Raw genomic sequence first — 19,765 nt, forward strand, 5'->3', positions numbered from 1 at the left:
CTACACGACCGCCATCGACACTACTATGCCAAATAAGTCACCTTTTCACCTCCAAAACTGACCGGAATACTACACAAAACTCACCAAATATTTTACAATTTTTTTTAACGATTTCAATTATTGCGGAGGTCTTTAGACCATGCAAACACTGTACACTGAAATGTAGCCACAACAGCTGCCTCAACTTTTGAAACCTCAGTTCTCCCTACCCCAAAGCATGAGACAACACACAGGCATACTCCATCCATATAATCAGTTCTTTATTCCAAAAGGTGGCCTACACAGTGCTGTTGCAAACCGACCCAAATTTTACTCAGAGGTCATTAAAACACACCTAGGTGTTCTACGTAGTAAATAATGCTTCTCAAGTGCTTTGGGCTTCTTCCGCAGGACACCACTGAAACCCTGAAATGCAACACAATGAAGTCACTAAAACAGACACAGCAATACAATGCACACCATCGATTTAGAAACTGCAAGTTGGAGTCAGCATTCTGAAACCAATGCCTACGTAGTCTATGACTCATGTTTTTTTGCGTAGCGCATTGCAATTAGCAGGCGCGCCAGTGACACAACGGCACAGACTTACAGTAAGCGGAAGCTGAAAGACTGGCATGGGGTTAACTTTGCTATTGCTTCGACCACGCCCTACAAGCCAATAAAAAATTTGGACCGAAGAAAAGTCAAGTGATATTAATCTGGTCCAGAAAACAGAAACAAACATTTCCAATGTTAACCCGAGCGAGAAGTTGTGCCTTCTGATCCGGTTGCGACTGTTGTGTACAGAAGGACAATCACTCAAGCTGGACGGACACCAGAGCAGACACGCACCTCATCTTTCCCTGTGAGAAGCCGCCCATGCGTGCTGCACTGTGCTTTTTTGCCATGCAAACACAGAGAGCGCTGGCGGGTCGCTAGCTGTCGTCTGGGCTGTCTGCAGGCTGGCCAATATCATTTTCTTTCTTTTTTGAGTGGCGAGACAAGCCTAGACTTTCCTCCCGAGAGCAAGCTCTCCACAAGTACTTCCTTTTCAACAATATGGGCAAACTTATCATAAAATTGCGTGTTTTTTATACAAAAACAACTTTGCAATGAAAATATTCGTTCGGACAAAAAATGAAAGCCCGTAAAGCACGAGGAACAGTATGTGAAACAATGCAAAGCCTACCAGAAGGGTCATTCCATGCCAAACTGATCAGACTGTGCCCGACCCAACTCAATTTCTTCCAGAAAATTTATGGGAGTTTATTCCAAACTCGAAAGTAATTTTCTTCGATATTTTGGGGGGAAAAAACTTCCGGTCATGTCACAGCCCTTTGAATTTTCCAGACAAGTACAAAACTAAGTCTCATTACAAAACACAAAAAATTACTCCTTTTATTTCTACGCTCAATATCTTTCCTGAACAATGTATGAGCACTACATTTTACTATCAGCAAACTGCCAGTTGAAAATTGTTTATATATTTTTATTTCTTTAGTTTAGCCCAAAAAGTACCATTACAAATTTTTTTAGGAAACGTACACAAGATTCGTGAGCAGTATAGAACACTTCACTGGCTGCCAGTGGCATGTACTACTTGCTAAAAATGTTTCACCTCAAATAAAACAGAATAAGTGAAAACAAAAAAATTCCTAAGTTGTAAAAAAGTACATATTCGGGTTTACAGCATCAGTGCAGCAGACTAAGGAGTCATATTAACCCTTTCAGGCGCTTTGTACACAACAAATTCGCAGCTTTTAAGAGCGTTACCTCTTACTCATCACGTTTAGAGATTTCGTGGGGTGTGCTGCCACCCTTAAAGTCACTGGAACTCTGAAAGTACCGCAGCTGTTTTCTCTTCACCGCCGTGCCGCCTATTGGCCAGTTGCTATCACGTGATTAGGCGCCGCCATACATGGTCCACTCGCTCTAGGAGCCGACGGGGCACAGTGCTTCCGAGGCGGTTGGACGGCGTTTTACGAAATAGCATGTTCAGTATCGCGTGTGTGCGTGTGTGTCTGTGTGCGCGCACGTGTCTGTGCCTCTATCTGAGCGTATGTTTGTGTGTGTGTGAGTGTCTGTGTGCGCACATGTGTGTCTGTGCACACATGTGTGCTGTGCATGGGCGTGTCTGTGTGCGTGTGTATGCATGTCTGTCAGTGCGTGTATCTCCGTGCGTATCCGTGTGTGCATATGTGTCTGTGCGTCGTGTGTCTGTGCTTGTGAGTGTGACAGCTATAAATGTCTTCGGAGACGCTGCTTTACAAGATTTTTTTTCCCTGCTGATCATCAATATTGGCTAATGAGGCTTAAATAAAAAATAATAAATTGCGGAGTTTAATGCCCCGAAGTGACACGTTAGCTATGAAGGGTGCCGAAGTGGGGGAATTTATGCCACTTGGAGTTATTTAACACGTACTTACATCGCACTACACGGGAGTTTTTGTATTTCGCCTCCATAGAAATATAGCCACAGCGCGTCCGCATGCTATGTGGTCGCACAGCTAGAGCGTTGGCCCCCTCGCCGACCTTGAGGTCGTCCAACTACCTTCCACAAGCCTCTGACCGGCGACTGACCACACGGAGGGAAGAACAGGCGGCAGGAAACAGTAAGCACACAGGGAACGTTTTATACTCATCAGACTTCCAAGTGAACCGATTTAGTAAACGTTTTTGCTATATCCCGCTGGTATGTACGCAGCCTGCTGGCTTTAAAGTTTTCCGGGTCCCGAAAACATGCATTTGCGAGCCTCTCACGGAAGCAATAGGACAAGCCTGCTTCTTGCGTTGTTAGTGCACACCCGGAGACTCAAGAATACGAGAGGCTTCGCAGCTGTTGAGCGACGCTTACAAGATTTTCGCAAACCCTCACCTCATCTAAGCTCTCAATCATGAATACTTTCATTGATTAATTTTTGCGCAAAACTGTTGAACAAGGCGGCCGCAAGGGAGACTTTCTTCGCCTAGCAGACGACGCGCTCGCCGCGCTGGACCACCTCTGGCAACAACACCCCAATGTTGCCCACACGCCGCCCACTGGTTGCAGTACTTTCAGAGTTCCAGTGACTTTAGCCACCCTGAGATCACAGCGCCACCTGTGGCAGCAACTAGAAAACCGCACATCTTGCACTGGAAAAATAAATTCCCTTTCTTGAGGTCTGAATATACTATTTAGGCGAAGAAATATGTTCATCAAAATGAAAAGATGACACCTTAAATGGTAATATGCACACCAACCACTGGAAGTGAACATTAAACCCCGCAGTTTGCAATTTACATTAAATAGTTGCAAGAAAAACATCCACACACGATTTCATGACAAAATGGCATCCAGCAAGCACATCTACCTATGCAGAGATTCAGAAAGTTATGCTAAGCATCTCAAGGGCTAGAAATGTTCAGAGTATCGAAACTCTCTACCAAGGCAAAAAATATGGCGGGCGCGAAAGAGGTGTACGCTGCTTGAGCTTCAGGTAAATTTCATTTCCATGCCATCGAAACGTGCAAGGAGGCACGCCTACGATACTGCTAGGCAAAAATGCCTACGGCATTACAAAAGCAAAGCAATGACACATGGTATACACCCCTTATCTGTACAATGTGGTTTCTGCAGCCAGAAGCAATGGATGGCATATGTTCACAATCAGATGAACGCAATGAGTGAATCAAGAAAACGATTACAAAAGTGCAGAAAAATCAGCATCTGTGACTTGACTGCCAAAACAAGCCCTGTGTGAATTTGCCACCTATTTCAGCCATGGCTGCCACAATACACATCACAGAATCCACTTATTTATCCTCATTTCTTTTAATGCTTCCTTCATGACCTCTAAATACAGAATACTAAATAACCATAGAAGCTTTCTACGCAAAACTGGCAGCCAGTGAAAATCTCAATCAGGTGTGAAGTGGTGTTAAACTATGACAACCAGAGCATAACCAAAAAACTGAAGTTCTCAGGGCTAGAAACGCACACGGCAACCATTTCAGTGCACATGGATGCATAGACAGTGTAGGACATTACTGATACCATCATGACATTCTTCCCTAAATATGCCTTCACATTCCCTTGAGAATTTTTTGCAGTCGACACCATCATTACTCATTCTGGAGGAATCCAAGCTATTATTAGTCTTGACCCTATTCCAAGAGGATGTTGTAGATGTGGACAGTTGCATACATGTGCTTGAAAGGATGCTGAGTAATCGTTCTCTTATTTCACCTTTTGTGACTTTTAATTTCATGAGGGGCAGTCTGAGTGAGAAAAAAAATGAGGCTATTACATGTACTACTTGAAGGGGGAGGGGGGAGTGCAAAGCAAATAGACACCATAGGGGACGCAGGATGACTCTGTCTGCGTCCTTCCCGCTGCTTTTATTCCTGCAAACAAGTACCAACTCGCCCAGCTCTCTCCTCTACAAAATAAATGCTTAACCTGTACCTGACCAACCAACATGTCAGATACTACCATTACTCACTATAGCTGAGCAGTGATGAACGTGGTATGCTTGTGCTGGTGATAAGCTTAGAGGGGCCCTGCGATGCTTTCCTTAGTACCGATTAATACCATTAAATAGATTCGTCATGCGTTCTAGAGACCAGTGCAAAAAGAATTATTGAAATCGGAGCATGCCAACAAAAGTTAGGAGACTTTGGAAAATCAAAATAAAAAGGTCAGACAAAAACGCGTTTCACTCGCTCATTTTACTCACCCAGTGCTGAGACTGGGCGCTACTAATCAGAACTGTGCCCAGTGCATACGCAGCAGAAGCCGCGCATTCTGACGGTGTCCGTGTACCCGGCACTAAAGACAGGGGTGACTAACAACACAGGAACCTCCCAGATGTTTTTTGGTTGGTAGGCTGTCCCCCTCCACCCCCTTGCTCCCAACCCAGCTTGCGTCTCCTGTCTGGCCTTTTTTCAAATTTTTGGGCAAGATAGGTCGACTGGCTTTTTTTTTTCACTGCCTTTTTGGTGCAGTTTAAACAGCGCTCACTGCCACGAAGGTTTGAAGCAGAATGGAAAGTGTCGCCCCTAGTGTAATTCTTATTAGTTTTTGTATGCTTTCCGTGCTTCTTTCCAGTTTTTGTGGCAAGCGAAAAGCTTACAGTACTCAGAGACATAATATTTTGGATTGATTTTGTGAGTATAAAGGAACAAGATTCAAACTGACGCCCAACCAATTAGAAAGGCAACACCCAATCTGAATGCCACCTCATTTCCGCTGCCGAAAATGGCCGCTGCGTTGCAACACCATCGGCTCGGAACGAGCAATTCTAGAGAAGATTAAAATATTAAATACTATGATTTTGGTGATCTCTTTGGGCACTCAAGCATTACAATGTCCCTTACTCTGTATACAAAGAATAAACACCTTATGCTTTACCTACGTCGCAGGGCCCCTTTAAACCTAGACATCCCTGGCCTGCTGTCATGTTTGTAAAATGTAAAGCCACAAGAGGAATAGAATTTCCGCATGCAGCAGTGCAGCCACCTGCCAGGAATAAACAATAACACAAGTTTCAGAAGACTGGCATGGTGGCTATATGGGTAAGTGATTGTTGTCGAATTACTTAAGTGTTTTGCAATAAATTAATGCAATTACAATTCAAACAAGAAACCGAAATGAACATTTTATAAAATCTGCTCTGCCCGCAAAGCCATTGCACCATGGTTCCCCGAGTTAACGGTTTTGTGTATTCCCAGCAGACAACATCGTGCAGCAAGCTGAGGCAACTTCTTGAGGGCCTGTCTTGCAGGTGATGGTGGCTTTACACTTCTATTCTACTGCATAAACCAGGCAAGTTCCAAAGCCAAATGCATCGCCATATGAGGGAGAGCACAAAATGTTACAGCAAAGCAGAATTTGAGTGCGAACAAAATAGCGGTCTATAGTTGGAAGCATAAACATGCAGCGTACAGCATAAATGTACCCACTGCAGTGGCTCAGTGACTAGGGTGCTCGGCTACTGCGCCAGAGTACCCGGGTTCGAACCCGACTGCGGCGTCTGCATTTCGATGGAGGATAAACGCAAAAGGTGCCCATGAGCTGTGCAACTCCAATGCAAGTTAAGATTCCCAAATGGTCGAAATTATTTTGGAGCCCTTCACTATAGTACCTCTTTCTCCTTTTTCTTTCACTCCCTCCTTCCTCCCTATTCTCACGGCGCGGTTGAGGTGTCCACCGAGAAGTGAGACGGTTACTCAGCCATTGCCTTTCCTCAAAACCTAATAATAATATAGCATAAATGTGTATATGATTATGTTTGTATGATTAAAACCACCTCACTAGTAAGTCCTTCCACATCACAGTATGTGATTTTTTGTAGTCCCCAGTCACTACAGCCAATGAAAAGTAAAAAGTTCATGGGAGCAGCCCCAACCATCGGTATCGGTAAAGTAGAATTTACAAACCCCTCTGAACACACGCAAAATGCTCTCTTTACGCAACTTAGGATGTGTACATGGATGACCCAGCTTAGTCTTTAGCGCTGAGTCAGCTCACTCGAACAAGATTCCAAGTGCAAACATATCTGTCACTGTAAAAAGCATAAAAATGTTTATGCCCGTTTCACAAAGTTTGGACAACTTGGGCATTCAATAGAGATGCTTTCAGAGGACTCAATCAAGTAATAAGGGAGTGATTACTCATTAGCTATTAGCCAAATGGCTACAAGGGAAAACTATACATCTTTCACAGAAACTTTGTAGTTGAAGAAAAATTTGTCCTGGTCCGGGGTTCAAACCTGGCGTCACTGCCTCCTGGCTAACCAGGACAGCTAGCAGAACACATGGTAGGGTGATAGCAAATTGATCAATAACTCAAAGTGGGAATGGTGTTGGTCCTATGGTAAGGACCACAGCCTGTCCAGGGCAGTCGCTCTACCAACTCAGCTGTGAGCTGAGAAAATTCATGTGCTTGCTTTCTAGCAGAAAAATAAAATAAGAGAATACAATATACAGACCCTCTGAAAGCCTGCTGCTTGTTACACTAACGAATGCCGCCTCTTTTTCAATTCCAGCCACATTACTAGCTTTGCAATAGCACCACTTTGGACATCTGTTTATTTAGCCACTGCTATGTGGCACTACTAATCAGAGGCAGTGGCTTTCATCACAGTACAATCTGTTTGCATGGTCAGCGAATGCTCTGCTATAAAGCACGGCCTCGTGAAAAACAAGACAACAAAAATGCTAGTCATCAGTCAAGGGGTGCCCTCCCCTTCTCGCTGCACGTGCGTGTGGTGCAGGCAAGAAGGTTAGCTAATGGGAGAGTGTAATTAAAAATGGTTAGTGGGAAAGGATGTGATTTGTTGAAGCCTGGCTGGCATTGAAAGCGAGGAGGCAATACACTCACTGAACAAGTAACTTTGCATATGCGGACATCACTGCAAAACCAGGATATTCCACTGAAACAATGCAACATTCCTGCTTTATTCTAGCTCACAGCTTAGCTTCCCCGAACTCGTGTAGCCAGAACACCAGGCCCACCAGACACGAGACAATTGCAAGACTGTGGCTGTGTTAAGGATGATGACAAGGAAGGCCAATACAGTCACCACCTCTGGACCGCCTTCTGTGACACAAAGTGTGTCAACAGTTGCTTGCCAGTGGCATGCAATTCTATAAAATTACTTTGAGCAGGATCAGGTGTTTAAGTGCCCACTCACTACCCCAACTGCTGACATGGGTTTCAAAGAACTTTTCTGCCACTTTGTGTCAACAACAAAAACTATTAGCAAGAAAGTGTAAAAGGAGGAGAGACACAGAGTGGCTGCTCATCTGGACGTCTCATTCTTTCTGTACATTGTTTCTTTGCACTTTGTACACCATTAGTCTCATTACCTGCCTTCTTTTGCAAACATTTAAGCACTTTCCACAATTCAAATTCCTTGGAATAGTTGGCAAAAACGTGCATGATACAACAAAATGAAATGCTGCTTTAAAGCAAGAAATATTAGCTGCAGCTTACCAATGCCAACAATTAATGAAGATGAGCTGAGGCATAAACAATCCACTCCAAAATGTGCCATACATGTTCTTCACAAGACTCATGGAGCACAATACGTCCACCATTGCTACAGATGATTTGCATGCAACATAACAGGCAACCTGCTTGCAACCACTTCTAGACACCACAGACATTAGCCTTGCTCCTGACCCCCACACAGCAGCCATTATAAGTCTATAAATCATCTGCAATCTATGCCTGTAGCAACTCTGTTACTAATGCCACAAGAATGGAACCTGTATTAACACATTAATGTTTTAACCTACCCCTCAGTCTCTTTTTACCCAGCTTTCATTTGCATATCTCTCTCTCTCTCTCGTGCGCATTCGCACGCACGTGCACACACACCACCACCACCACGTCTCAAAGCGACTCAGGCTAAGAGGGACCGTAATGAAGGGCTCCCAGCACCATAACCACTGAGTCACTGCAGCAGCAAAAGTACATATATAACTGCTGTATTTTACCGGTACTCACATATGGGGCAGAAACGTGGTGGCTAACAAAGAGGGTTCAGCTTGAGTTAACAACGCAACGAACTATGGAAGAAAAAAGATAGGAGTAACGTTAAGGGACCGGAGAAGGGTATAGTGGGTCAGGGATCAAACACGGGTTAATGACATCCTAGTCGAAATCAAGAGGAAGAAATGGGCACGGGCAGAGCATGTAATGCAAAGGCAAGATAACCAATGGTCCTTAAGGGCAACAGACTGGATTCCAAGAGATGGCAAACGTAGCAGGGGGCGGCAGAAAGTTAGGTGGGCGGATGAGATTAAGAAGTTTGCGGGGATCAGGTAGCCACAGCTGGCACAGGACAGGGATTAATTGGAGAGGTATGGGAGAAGCCTTTGTGCTGCAGTGGGCATAGTCAGATTGATGATGATGATGATGATGAGGGAACCATGGAGGAAATTGCGGAGCTTTCTGTGGAAGCAGTGCTCCAAGAAGTACAAATGTCAGCAGAGAAGGTTCTTGAGAATGGCACTTTCATTGAGGTATTAACAGATGAGAACAAGAGTAACCGGCCATGTCAGTTAAGCAAGTACAAAGACCTAATTCTCGACAACCTTCAGCAATGACTTCTGCGATCTTTCTATGTGTTCCTGTCGCAAACTCAAGAGAAAGTAAACATGAGGGAAGTCCTTCTAGAAGTTGGCTTAAGCCCGTGTCACACTGCGGAAACACAACGACATAAACACAATCGCAAGCGAGCCATCAACAAGTCACCTAACCAACTCGTCCCACAACTTCTTGTCACACTGCACGAACGGCAGAGAAACAAGACAGGTTGCTGCGGTGTTGCCTCGGTGTGACAGCTTTCAGGAACCAGAACAATAAACAAACAGCATTCGTGGACCCGGTTGGCCGTGTTCGCCAGCCAGGTGAATTTCCTGGAGACACCGCACCAACCAAAGCAAGCACTTTGTGGTGATTCACTGCTTTTGTGCCTTTCGTGCTTGGAAACGTCATTTGCAAAGTGCAAAAAACAGTGTTTCCTTTCATCACAATGCTGTCTGCCACGGCACGGCGTCTTGCAGGCGAGCGCATACAAACGGGAAGGCTAGCCACCGTCGGCAGGTGGATGCGGCCGCCGTGGAGAAGCATCAAGTTCCAAGGAGAAGCATCACTCGCATCAAGTTTTCAAAAACACCTTCCTCAGGTGCCTTTCGCAGCCAGTTTCTAGCGCAGTTTCTGGTGGCGACTCGACAGAGCAGTATAGGAGCAAAGCTGCTACTCAGCAGCCAACTCTCCACTCTACTCCTCAGCAGCCGCGCATGGTGATAGTTCGTCCAATATTCTGCAAAACCACCAGTAGCTACGGCAGCGCAAGGTGTCCTGAGTTTCCGCGGCTGTGCACACGAAGCAATCATGCACGGAGGAGAGCGTGCGCGCAAGAGCAGAGAAGCGCCGGGGAACGCTACTGAAATAGTTTTTCTGAGGTGACAGAGAGTTTCTGAACAAGTGGCGCACATGTGGCCAACACATGCTGTTGGGCGACAGCTACACGCTTCCTCATTGTTTGTGTTGACGCGGTGTGACAGGATCACCAACCCGACGAAACCACTGTTTTGTCTGAAGGGTTGGCCGACTGTTTCCGCAATATGACTCGGCCTTTACAGTAAAATGAAGTACATGGTAGTTTGGATGCAGAGTGGAATATCACCTGATAGTTGAAAGAGGATTGGACATCCACAGCATTTCTATCTTCATTCTCGATGTTCCCCACTTTGCCGTTATGTTTCCCAAGTTCAAAGATGTTATCGGTCATCTTTTGTTGCTACCGATCACCACAGCCCCCGTCGAGCGCTTCTTCTCGGACCTCAACTGGTTTTGTCGTCAGAAAGAAGCAGCCTTCTAATCAAGCAAAGCTGAGGCTACGCTACACCAAAGTGCGAGAGATTAGCTACGCTGACGCACACAGACACTGAGCACAGATGTTTAGGATACACGAAGTGCTTCAGCGTCCGTGAAATGCGGCTGCTCTGCAAAAGCTGCAACATGCACTCTTAAGAAACAAAAGGTTAACACTCCAGCAAATAGTGAGCATTTTCATTCCGCTGCGATACAGCAACTCAACGAAGTTCAGATTCGGCTCTTCAATCAAATGCGTTACTAACTAAAACACAAGTACTAAAACACAAGTCCAATTTGCTTAAAACACGCAGCTTTGCGCTAAATGACATTAAAATAAGAAGAGCTGTTTACCATTAAAAGAGGCAACAACGTGCAGGAGGAGGGCTGCTTCACTGTGACTTCTGTTGAGCTCCGCGTGCTCCCATCACGATGCCCACAAGTATGGCTACAAACGTCAGTCCTTGGCACACGACTCGAGTGCGCATCATCATCTGGGATTGTTTTGACTGACCTTTGACCATGCTCCTAAGACCGAAACCCAACGCCGTCACTGTGGCTAGAAGTCCTGCGAAAAGCAAACACATTTCTCACGACAAGGTTAATCAATATCGAGGACATAGGCGTCTCCACTCACCAAGCGGTACAAACGGGTTGCTCGCAAGTTTGTTTCTAATGCGCGTGGACCGCTCTATCTTCCCAGCGGCATCATCTTCTCTGAAAGATTTTTCGATTGCTATCCATTCCAATTCATCCTCCTTTGAATGTTCAGGATGGTCCGCCATCGCATGTGGAACAAAATCACCAACGTCACGTGAGCACCGCTTTTTCCGGCTTCCGCCTGCGGGAGAGCGGTACGGCGCACAACTTTCACGTCACCAAAGCGCGCGTGATTTGAACAGCGCTGGCGAGGACAACAGAGAAGGTGCGTACCCCAATACCCTCGGCGGCAGGCTGAGGATGTCAGGGGGAGACACCGCCTTGGATGCTGGACGGGATGTGTTGTTCCTCGGCGGCCTCCTCAGCCAGTCGCATGAGTTTCCGCTGGGTCTCGGGGTCCGAGCTCCGGAGCAGTGCTTTCCAGGCTACTTCACAATCGGTATTCAGTGCCCTTCCCGGGGAAAAAGAGCATTTCCAGACAATGTGCTCGAGGTACCCTCTCTCGCCGCAGTGTTGACACCGAGCCGATCTCAATTCGGGGAACACTGCTCACGAGAACTGGATTCGGGTATGTATAGGTTCGGAGTCGCCTCCAGGCTATCGCCTGTTTATTATCTAACGACGCGTCTGGCGGTGGCGCCAGCCTGCGCAGATAGAGCATGTTTTGCATTGGTTTATTGTTTTATTGTGGTTAACGTCCCAAAGCGAGGCTATTAGCTACGCCGTAGTGAAGAGGCTCCGGAAATTTTGACCACCTGGGGTTCGTGCACTGACATCGCACAATACACGGGCCTCTAGAATTTCTCCTCCATCGAAATTTGATCGCCGCAGCTGGGATCGAACCCGCGTCTGTTGGGTCAGCAGCCGAGTGCCATAACCACTGATCCACCGCGGCGGTCCGGAGCGTGTTTTGGAGTTTTGCTCTAAGTTGTACTGCGATGGTTGCCCTCGTTCAGTAGCACAAGCGTGCGTCCTCAAAATATATGACTCGTTTGTGTTGGTTCACTTTGCCGAACGTTCACGTCCGCATTTTGCCACCCAGCCTGCTACTTTTGCCTAAAATCAAGTTATAACTGTAGTGCAATAAAGTTGCAGTTCAGCGCTCGTGTGTGTGTTTTCTCGTTCTGTGTCCGTGTGTAGTTTGCGCAGTTGAAATTATTATGTATTGCATGTACTTCTAAATATAGCCCCCTTGCAGGGTCAGCTGAATGTTTAGCACAAGGGTAGAAACTTGGGCGAGTCGGTAACTGTGAACCATGCATATGGTATATGTGAGGTAGCGCAAAACGGGACAAGGGACAGAGAAAGCCCTCACGGTTCACGTTCGTCTTGGTAGCCCAGGTTCTGTCAGTCGGAAGTTGTAGCGCCTGTGTTGTGTGCATCTTCTCTGTCCCTTGTCCCGTTTTGCGCTACCTGCACATACCATGAACGTTTAGCAACGTGGCCACAAAGAAATCTGCACACAATATTTCCCTGCCTTTGTCTATGCACTCATGCTAGAGTTCTCGCACAACAATGCATGGTCCATGTCTCTATGATTAAATTAGACAGTATTAGCTGTGCGTCCGCAAAAGCTTTGCGCATGCTACGGGCGCAGCTTGCGCGCACTGCCGCCCGTCCTCACAACAGTAGTTGGGAGCACGGTGGTTGGGAGTGACTCGCGTAGCGCGCGAGAAGCACATGGAGAAGCATAACATACTGTGGCGTCATCTAGATGACAGCAAGTCAAACCTCCTGAACTGAGTGCCGAAGAAACGTTTTCTCTTTTATTAATTTTATTAATGGCAGTAATGAATGCATTCTAAGGCTTTGTTTTTTTAATGTAAATCAGTTGGATGAAATGAAAATATAGATTCTAGTGCAAAGTTGGAGAAATACTTCGCTCTGGGTCGTTGCTATGACGACAGTGTACGCCGCAACGTTACTAGAACTACTAGAACCTAGTAACGTTGGTACGCCGCAACGTTACTAGAACCTACTCAGTTTCGCAGCTCCCCATACCGCCCAGCCAACGTTTCTAGATAAAGACAGTTGGGAAACTTCGCCGGCGAGCCAGGGAGCAGAGCGGCCCCACGCGATCGCCGTCTAGGCGGTGGCGCTGCGGTCGCTTTAGGATGAGAGCGTCGTCTGCTACTCCCAGCTTGAGGAGCGGTCTGGGCATGGCCGACAGCCCTGCAAAACCACATATTATCCACCCGAGGAATATTATCAACATAAACTACGAGGAGGCGAGCGGTACGTCATGTTTCTCTAAACCGCGGAAAGAAGGGCTTCCAGTTTTTTTCCGATATTTACAGCCAAAAGCTCAACCTCGATGACACGTTTTGGCGGGCTGGTTGGTTAAGCATCGTGAATAATCCATAACTACAGCGCAAATGACAGGACAGAGATGAAGAAGGGACACCACACAGCGCTGTGTGGTGTCCCTTCTTCATCTCTGTCATGTCGTTTGCGCTGTAGTTATGGATCATCAAAAACACCAACTCGCCCAACAAATGCTTTTATCGTGAATAAACAGCGTGAAGTCAGTAGCTGAGTCGGCCCTAAAGAAGAGCAAGTCAGAATCAGCTACACGGGACGGCCAGGAATCGGACAACAACCGCAAACGTGTCGCGGTGATTCCATATCTACATGGAATTTCACACTCCCTGAAAAAAGTGGGGAAAAAAGCAGGTGTCGATGTTGTGTTTTCCGCGCCTGATCGTCTGGCTGGTTTGTGCCAATCTGTTAATGACATCAAAGGAAAAGTGGCTAAGTGCACAACTAAGCACCAGTCGCGCTTCGTCCCTTGTGATAAGGTTGTTTATAACATCCCTAGCTCTGCCCTGTGGAGGGCAGTACGTTGGACAGACGGGACGACGTCTTAATAAAAGGCTGAGCGAACACAGCTATAAAGTCTCAAAAGTAGTTTCCTGTCACCTCGGCATTCATTTCCGGGATTGTGAATGGGCAAAGAAAGAGAAAAAACAGTGCGTACCGCTATATCATGAAACTAAGGTCATTGCCAAAAATCGGGAAAAAACTGCAAGGGAAATTATAGAGGCCTAAAACATATTGAAGCAGGGAAATGCATGTATCAGCACTCCTTCGCACTACTGCAAAAAGAGCTGTCACTCCTGGGGGCTGATAATCTCCGCTGATTTCTGGCGCGCTTCTGTTGCTGTTGTCACATTTATATATTTTTTTTTGCACTTTGTATATATTTCCCTCTCTGCCGACATCTATGTATTTATACATGTATAATCAGCAATAAACCCTCAGTTGTTAGTCAGCGCTGTGTCGTTCGTTCCCTTGTGTTTTGTGCTCGTCTTCGTTCGCGCTGTTTATTCAAGAAGACTCAACCTCGAGCATCCTGCACTCACGTACCCCAGACGCAGAGCGCACGCGGACTTCGCAATTCGTAGATGAGCGCGGCTAGAAGCAGCCGCCCCCGGCGCAGACGATGCGAGGCACGAGCTAACGTTAATCATTCGCGCAGAAATCGTGGCCTCTGAGATCAAGCGCGATGGTAAAGTACCGATGCTTGAGCTGGTCACGGAGGCCATGGGAAAACAAACGCGGTACTCCCGCCACCTGAGAGATGGCGCTCGCATCTCTTTGAGATGAAATCGGCGACAGAAAGGGGCAAGTTTTCCAACTGTCTTTATCTAGAAACGTTGCGCCCAGCGGAGAAGAGTGTCCCAAGCGGTGGTCACGAGAACTAACGGCGCTGCAGTCGAGTCTTGCTCCCTGCCGGGCGCGTCGTCTGCTACACGCAGCGCGGAAGCGTGGAGCGGCCGGCACATATGAGGTTTTGGCGAGCTGCATTCGGGCTCTACATGGCTGCAGTAAAATAATACTTCCATTACGGCAGCTTTTGCTTCGAAGCTGCGTGTTATCTTGGAGAACACGTTTGTGTGATGCGAAATTAGGCTGTTAATATTATGAAAAAATTGCAAAAACGCTGAAATGACTGTCCGTGGAGTCATCGTTGGGATACCCGCTATTGCATCCCGGTGCAAAGCAGGTCAGCATGAAGAGGCCCGATGTCACAAAATACTAAAAAAAAATTCAGGGGCCACTTTGACGATCTAAAGTGCGCGAGGCGAAAGCCTTTCCACGCAACTTTGGCCGCTCGGCCGTTGGCACACACGAGGCGGCTATGGGGCGACTTGGTTTGGCTAGCCATGACAAATTGGGTCGAGACTAATTAGTCATGACCCATGAATAACTAGTCATGATTGATTAATAACGAACTAGTTATGTCCGTTTAATGACTGGCTAGTCATGACAAACCAGTCATGACTAACCGGTCAACTACGAATGGCTGGTTAATGACTAACTTGTCATGACTGCTTAATAACTAACCAGTCATGACAATTAGTAATTGGTTATGGTTAGTCATGATTAATCCGTCATGAATAATGGCTAACCAGTCATGACTAGCCATGAGTGGTTAATTACTAACTAGGCATGACTAACCATTAATGATTAATTGGGTCATGAGTTGACCCATGACTTACTAGTCATGATTGGTTATTGACTAACTAGTCATGATTGCTTATTGACTAACTAGTCATGTCTGGTTAATGACTGTCTAGTCATGACCCACATTACCAGCAGTCATGACTGGTTTGTCATCACTGGTTAGTCATGAATAGCTAGTCATTAACCAGACATTACTAGTTAGTCAATAAGCAATCATGACTAGTTAGTCAATAACCAATCATGACTAGTAAGTCATGGGTCAATTCATGACCCAAATAGTCATTAATGGTTAGTGATGACTAGTTAGTAATTAACCAGTCATGGCTAGTCATGACTGGTTAGCCATTAGTCATGGTTAGTCATGACATATTAATCATGACTAACCATGACCAATTACTAATTGTCATGACTGGTTAGTTATTAAGCAGTCATGACAAGTTAGTCATTAACCAGTCATTAGTAGTTGACTGGTTAGTCATGACTAGCCAGTCATTAACCAGACATGACTAGTTTGTAATTAACATGACTAGTTCGTAATAACCAGTCATAACTAGTCGACTGCTTAATGACTAACCAGTCATGACCAATGCATCATTAGTCATGGTTAGCCATGGCTAACCAGTCATGAGTAATGACTAACCAGTCATGACTAGTAATGACTGGTTAATGAATAACTAGTCAATCATGATTAACAGGTCATGAGTGATTAATGACTGACCAGTCATGACTGAATAGTAAGTCATTAACCAATCATGACTAACTAGTCATGAGTTAATGGCTAGTTGAAATGCCAAATGAGTAGTGACTTCAAATGCCAAAGGCCCTGGTTAGATTCTCAGCCTCGACAGTTTCTAAGGCGAAAGCCTTTAACTGTCGTTAGCAGACGCGTCGGCAGCCGTGTCGACAGACGCGTCGGCATAAGTGTCGACAGACGCGTCGGCAGAAGTGTCGACAGACGCGTCGGCAGAAGTGTCGACAGACGCGTCGGCAGAAGTGTCGACAGACGCGTCGGCAGGAGTGTCGACAGACGCGTTGGCAGAAGTGTCGACAGACGCGTCGGCAGCCGTGTCGACAGACGCGTCAGCAGATTCGTCCGCCTTTCGGCGTCACTGCTTAAAAGGTTCAAGGTTCCAGCATGAATAAAGGCGCATCTAAAATGCGCATCTAAAAGGCGCAATAAAAGGAGTAAAGTCAGGAAAATAAAAATAGAAATAAGAAAATAAACAAAAATAAAAAGAAAATAAAAATAAGATGTGAAAATAAAAGTAAAAACAATAAAATTAAGGAAAGTAGCAAAAAATAAATAAGAAACAAAATATGAAAAACTAAAAAAGTAAATAAAAACAAACTGGCCAGGAAACGCTTTCGCCTTACAGCACTTTAGAGAGCCAAAGTACCCCCTGAATTTTTTTTAAGTAGTGACGCTGAAACCAACGTTTTTAGATCCCTTTCAGTTTGCAAGCTCCCCCGGGCCGAGCCCGAGAAAGCGGCCCCCGTCCGCTTCCACTCACCACGCGGCGCTGCTGTCGCTGTCGGCCCGGAGCCGCCGGAGCGCTCGCGCTTGGCAGTTGCTGTGACAGCCTGTTCTCATCCGCGATAACATTGGGAGCGAACACGTCGAACTCAAATTTGCTGCACTTTTGTAGCTGTCACGTTGAAACTTCAGTCTCATGGTTAAATAAATGTTTCGCATGGCTAGTAAGGGTGAGATAAAGCGCAGGGTGATGCCAGTTCGCAAAATACCAATCGTTTGCATTGCGCTTTATCGCATCGCGTTCGCGACGTTTAGCGCTATGCGTATGTTGGAGTAAAGCTATCAATATTTTTTCGGTAGAATGCACGAAACATCAATGAAAGGTTAAAACTAGCGATGTTCCACTTCTAGATCAGTCACGAAATTCCGCGCTATATTATCAACGAAGCACCGCACATACCAGCAGCATTTTGCACGTTCTTTAGAATGCCAATTTCAGTGAACACAACTATAAATGCAGACACACTTAGCTGGATGCAGGGATGGAATAACTATAGAAGAGCTTTTTATTTGCAATGATCGCACAGACGGGAGCAGCGTCCTGCACTTTCATTTTTAGAATGTTAATTTCATTGAACACAGACAAGCATTAAATGCACACACTAAATCGGAAGCACGGAGGGAATGGCTACAGAAGGCGAGCTTTTTTATTTGCAATAACCTTTTTTCTGTTCTCCAGCCGACAGTTGTCTCTAGCATAGAAGTGCATGCGTTTCACTATGACAAAATGCAGCAGTTGGCATGTAAAAGTGGCCATATGCTCTGCACATCCAAGCCGAGCAAGGTTTTGCAATTGCTGCTCGTCTAGCACCTCCCAAAAAATGTCCTCAAAAACGGGACCTTCTTTCAAAGAATTCGAGATTGCTTAGTTTACAATGTTGGTAAACTCTAGCATCATTTTGGTGGGATGCTTTAAGCACCCTTGCTTGAAGCTTTTGTATAATGTAAGATAAGCGTCACTGCCAACAACTGGCACAGGAGAGCTGATATCTTCCATGCTGATATCTGCTGGCTGCTCCAAATCAGGCGGCGGCGACGATGGCGTAGGCGCGAAGGGCCACGCTGGTCGGGCAAACAGCGTGGCGAGCGCCACCGCGCGGCAGGAAACGGGAAGGCGACAATCCGCGCACCGCAGCTTTCGAACTGAAAGGGATCTAAAAACGTTGGCCGAAACGAGGGCACATCTGCCGACACGGCTGCTAACGACAGTATGAGGCATTAAAGGCTTTCGCCTTAAAATTAACCGAGAAGCAGACGACACAAAACGGCTGTCGCGAGCGCTCTCTTTAAAAAGGGCGCAACAGGGCCAGCGAGCGGCGACGAGGGAGCAAGACTCGATCGCAGCGCCACTAGTTCGCGCGACCGCCACTTGGGACAGCTCTCCGGGCAGAGCTGTGAAACTGAGTTTGTTCTACAGACTGTTGCGTAAATCAGAGAAAATCGGAAAAAAATTCTTTCGGCCTAACCGCACGTTTGTTCGGGCTCAAATTTCGCACAGAGGTTGCATTTGGCGGTCAGTTTTGTTTTATACCACATTTAGGTGGGGTACTTGCCTGATTCGGTCAGAATTATTTGGAAATCCCCATCGTCTGTGGCGACGGAGAACCAAAATCGAAAGACTTCGCAGCAATGGTACGCGTTGCGCCATCTCGTAGCCACCGGAGAAACGAGCCCTCTACCGCGCAGCCGTCCTCGGTAGAGGGCTCGTTTCTCCGGTGGCTACGAGATGGCGCAACGCGTACCATTGCTGCGAAGTCTTTCGATTTTGGTTCTCCGTCGCCACAGACGATGGGGATTTCCAAATAATTCTGACCGAATCAGGCAAGCACCCCACCTAAATGTGGTATAAAACAAAACTGACCGCCAAATGCAACCTCTGTGCGAAATTTGAGCCCGAACAAACGTGCGGTTAGGCCGAAAGAATTTTTTTCCGATTTTCTCTGATTTACGCAACGCGCGATAGTAACGTTGGTACGCCGTTCATAGTTAAGCCTAGCACCAAGAAATTCTGAAATTTATCTCAAAAGCGACTCATATTTCAAACCTATATTGTTACGGAGGGATGAGAATGCACAAAATAAAAGCGAATACAACCGTTTAGAGCAAGCTATCGCGTCGAAAAATGCAGCGGCAACGCAGTATTCGGTCCGAAGCGGGCGAGCTGGGCGTCGCCATGTTGTGAATGTTAACCATGCAAGGCTGGTAGCGAGAGTGAGTTTTATTTTTTCTAATTCTGTTTGGCATTTTTATGTACATAAATGAACGACCGCACAATCATACGGACGCGGAAATATTACAGTGCTTGTGACGTTTTTGTAATCATGTTCTTCGGTGTATATTCTCACCAAGTCTCTGGTGTCGAGGGAACACATTAGCTCGGAGATCGCTAGCTAATGAGTTCTGTAAACTCATTCGGTACCTAATGTCGTTTCCATCGAATGACATATTTTCTCGTGTGGCAGCAAACTAATGTCATCCCAGACAACACCAAAGATCCGTAGGACGTCCCAAAAATGTACGCACGTCCCACATCCCTAACAGGACGTCCCTGGGACATCCGTATGAAGTCCGCACTGGGATTATCCCGGGAACAGTCGCGGCTCGAACGTTATACGGACATGACGTCCGTATAAAAGCCGCGGTGGGATCATCCCGAAAACAGTCGCAGATCGGTTGTTATAAGGAAGTGTTTATATTCAGAGGGTCTGAATCGTGCAGATGGCCATACAATTCTCATGACCGCTCGAGTGGCACGCTCC

The 19,765-nt window shown here is 46.3% G+C and overlaps 1 protein-coding gene across 1 annotated transcript; it reads right to left on the reverse strand.

Moving 5' to 3' along the window:
• Positions 1-236: 236 nt before the first annotated feature.
• On the reverse strand, positions 237-11,170 carry LOC149349315 (HIG1 domain family member 2A). Its single transcript, XM_089578250.1, has 3 exons — positions 10,983-11,170; positions 10,700-10,913; positions 237-405 (listed from the first exon to the last, which is right to left on the reverse strand). The coding sequence occupies exons 1-2, from the start codon at positions 11,128-11,130 to the stop codon at positions 10,738-10,740; spliced, it is 324 nt and encodes a 107-aa protein (XP_089434376.1). The 5' UTR covers positions 11,131-11,170; the 3' UTR covers positions 237-405; positions 10,700-10,737.
• Between the last annotated feature and the right edge of the window lie 8,595 nt (positions 11,171-19,765).

This window comes from Amblyomma mixtum, chromosome 3 (genome assembly GCF_055824585.1).
Source record: "Amblyomma mixtum isolate Tamu chromosome 3, ASM5582458v1, whole genome shotgun sequence".
In the NCBI taxonomy this organism is placed as follows: domain Eukaryota; kingdom Metazoa; phylum Arthropoda; class Arachnida; order Ixodida; family Ixodidae; genus Amblyomma; species Amblyomma mixtum.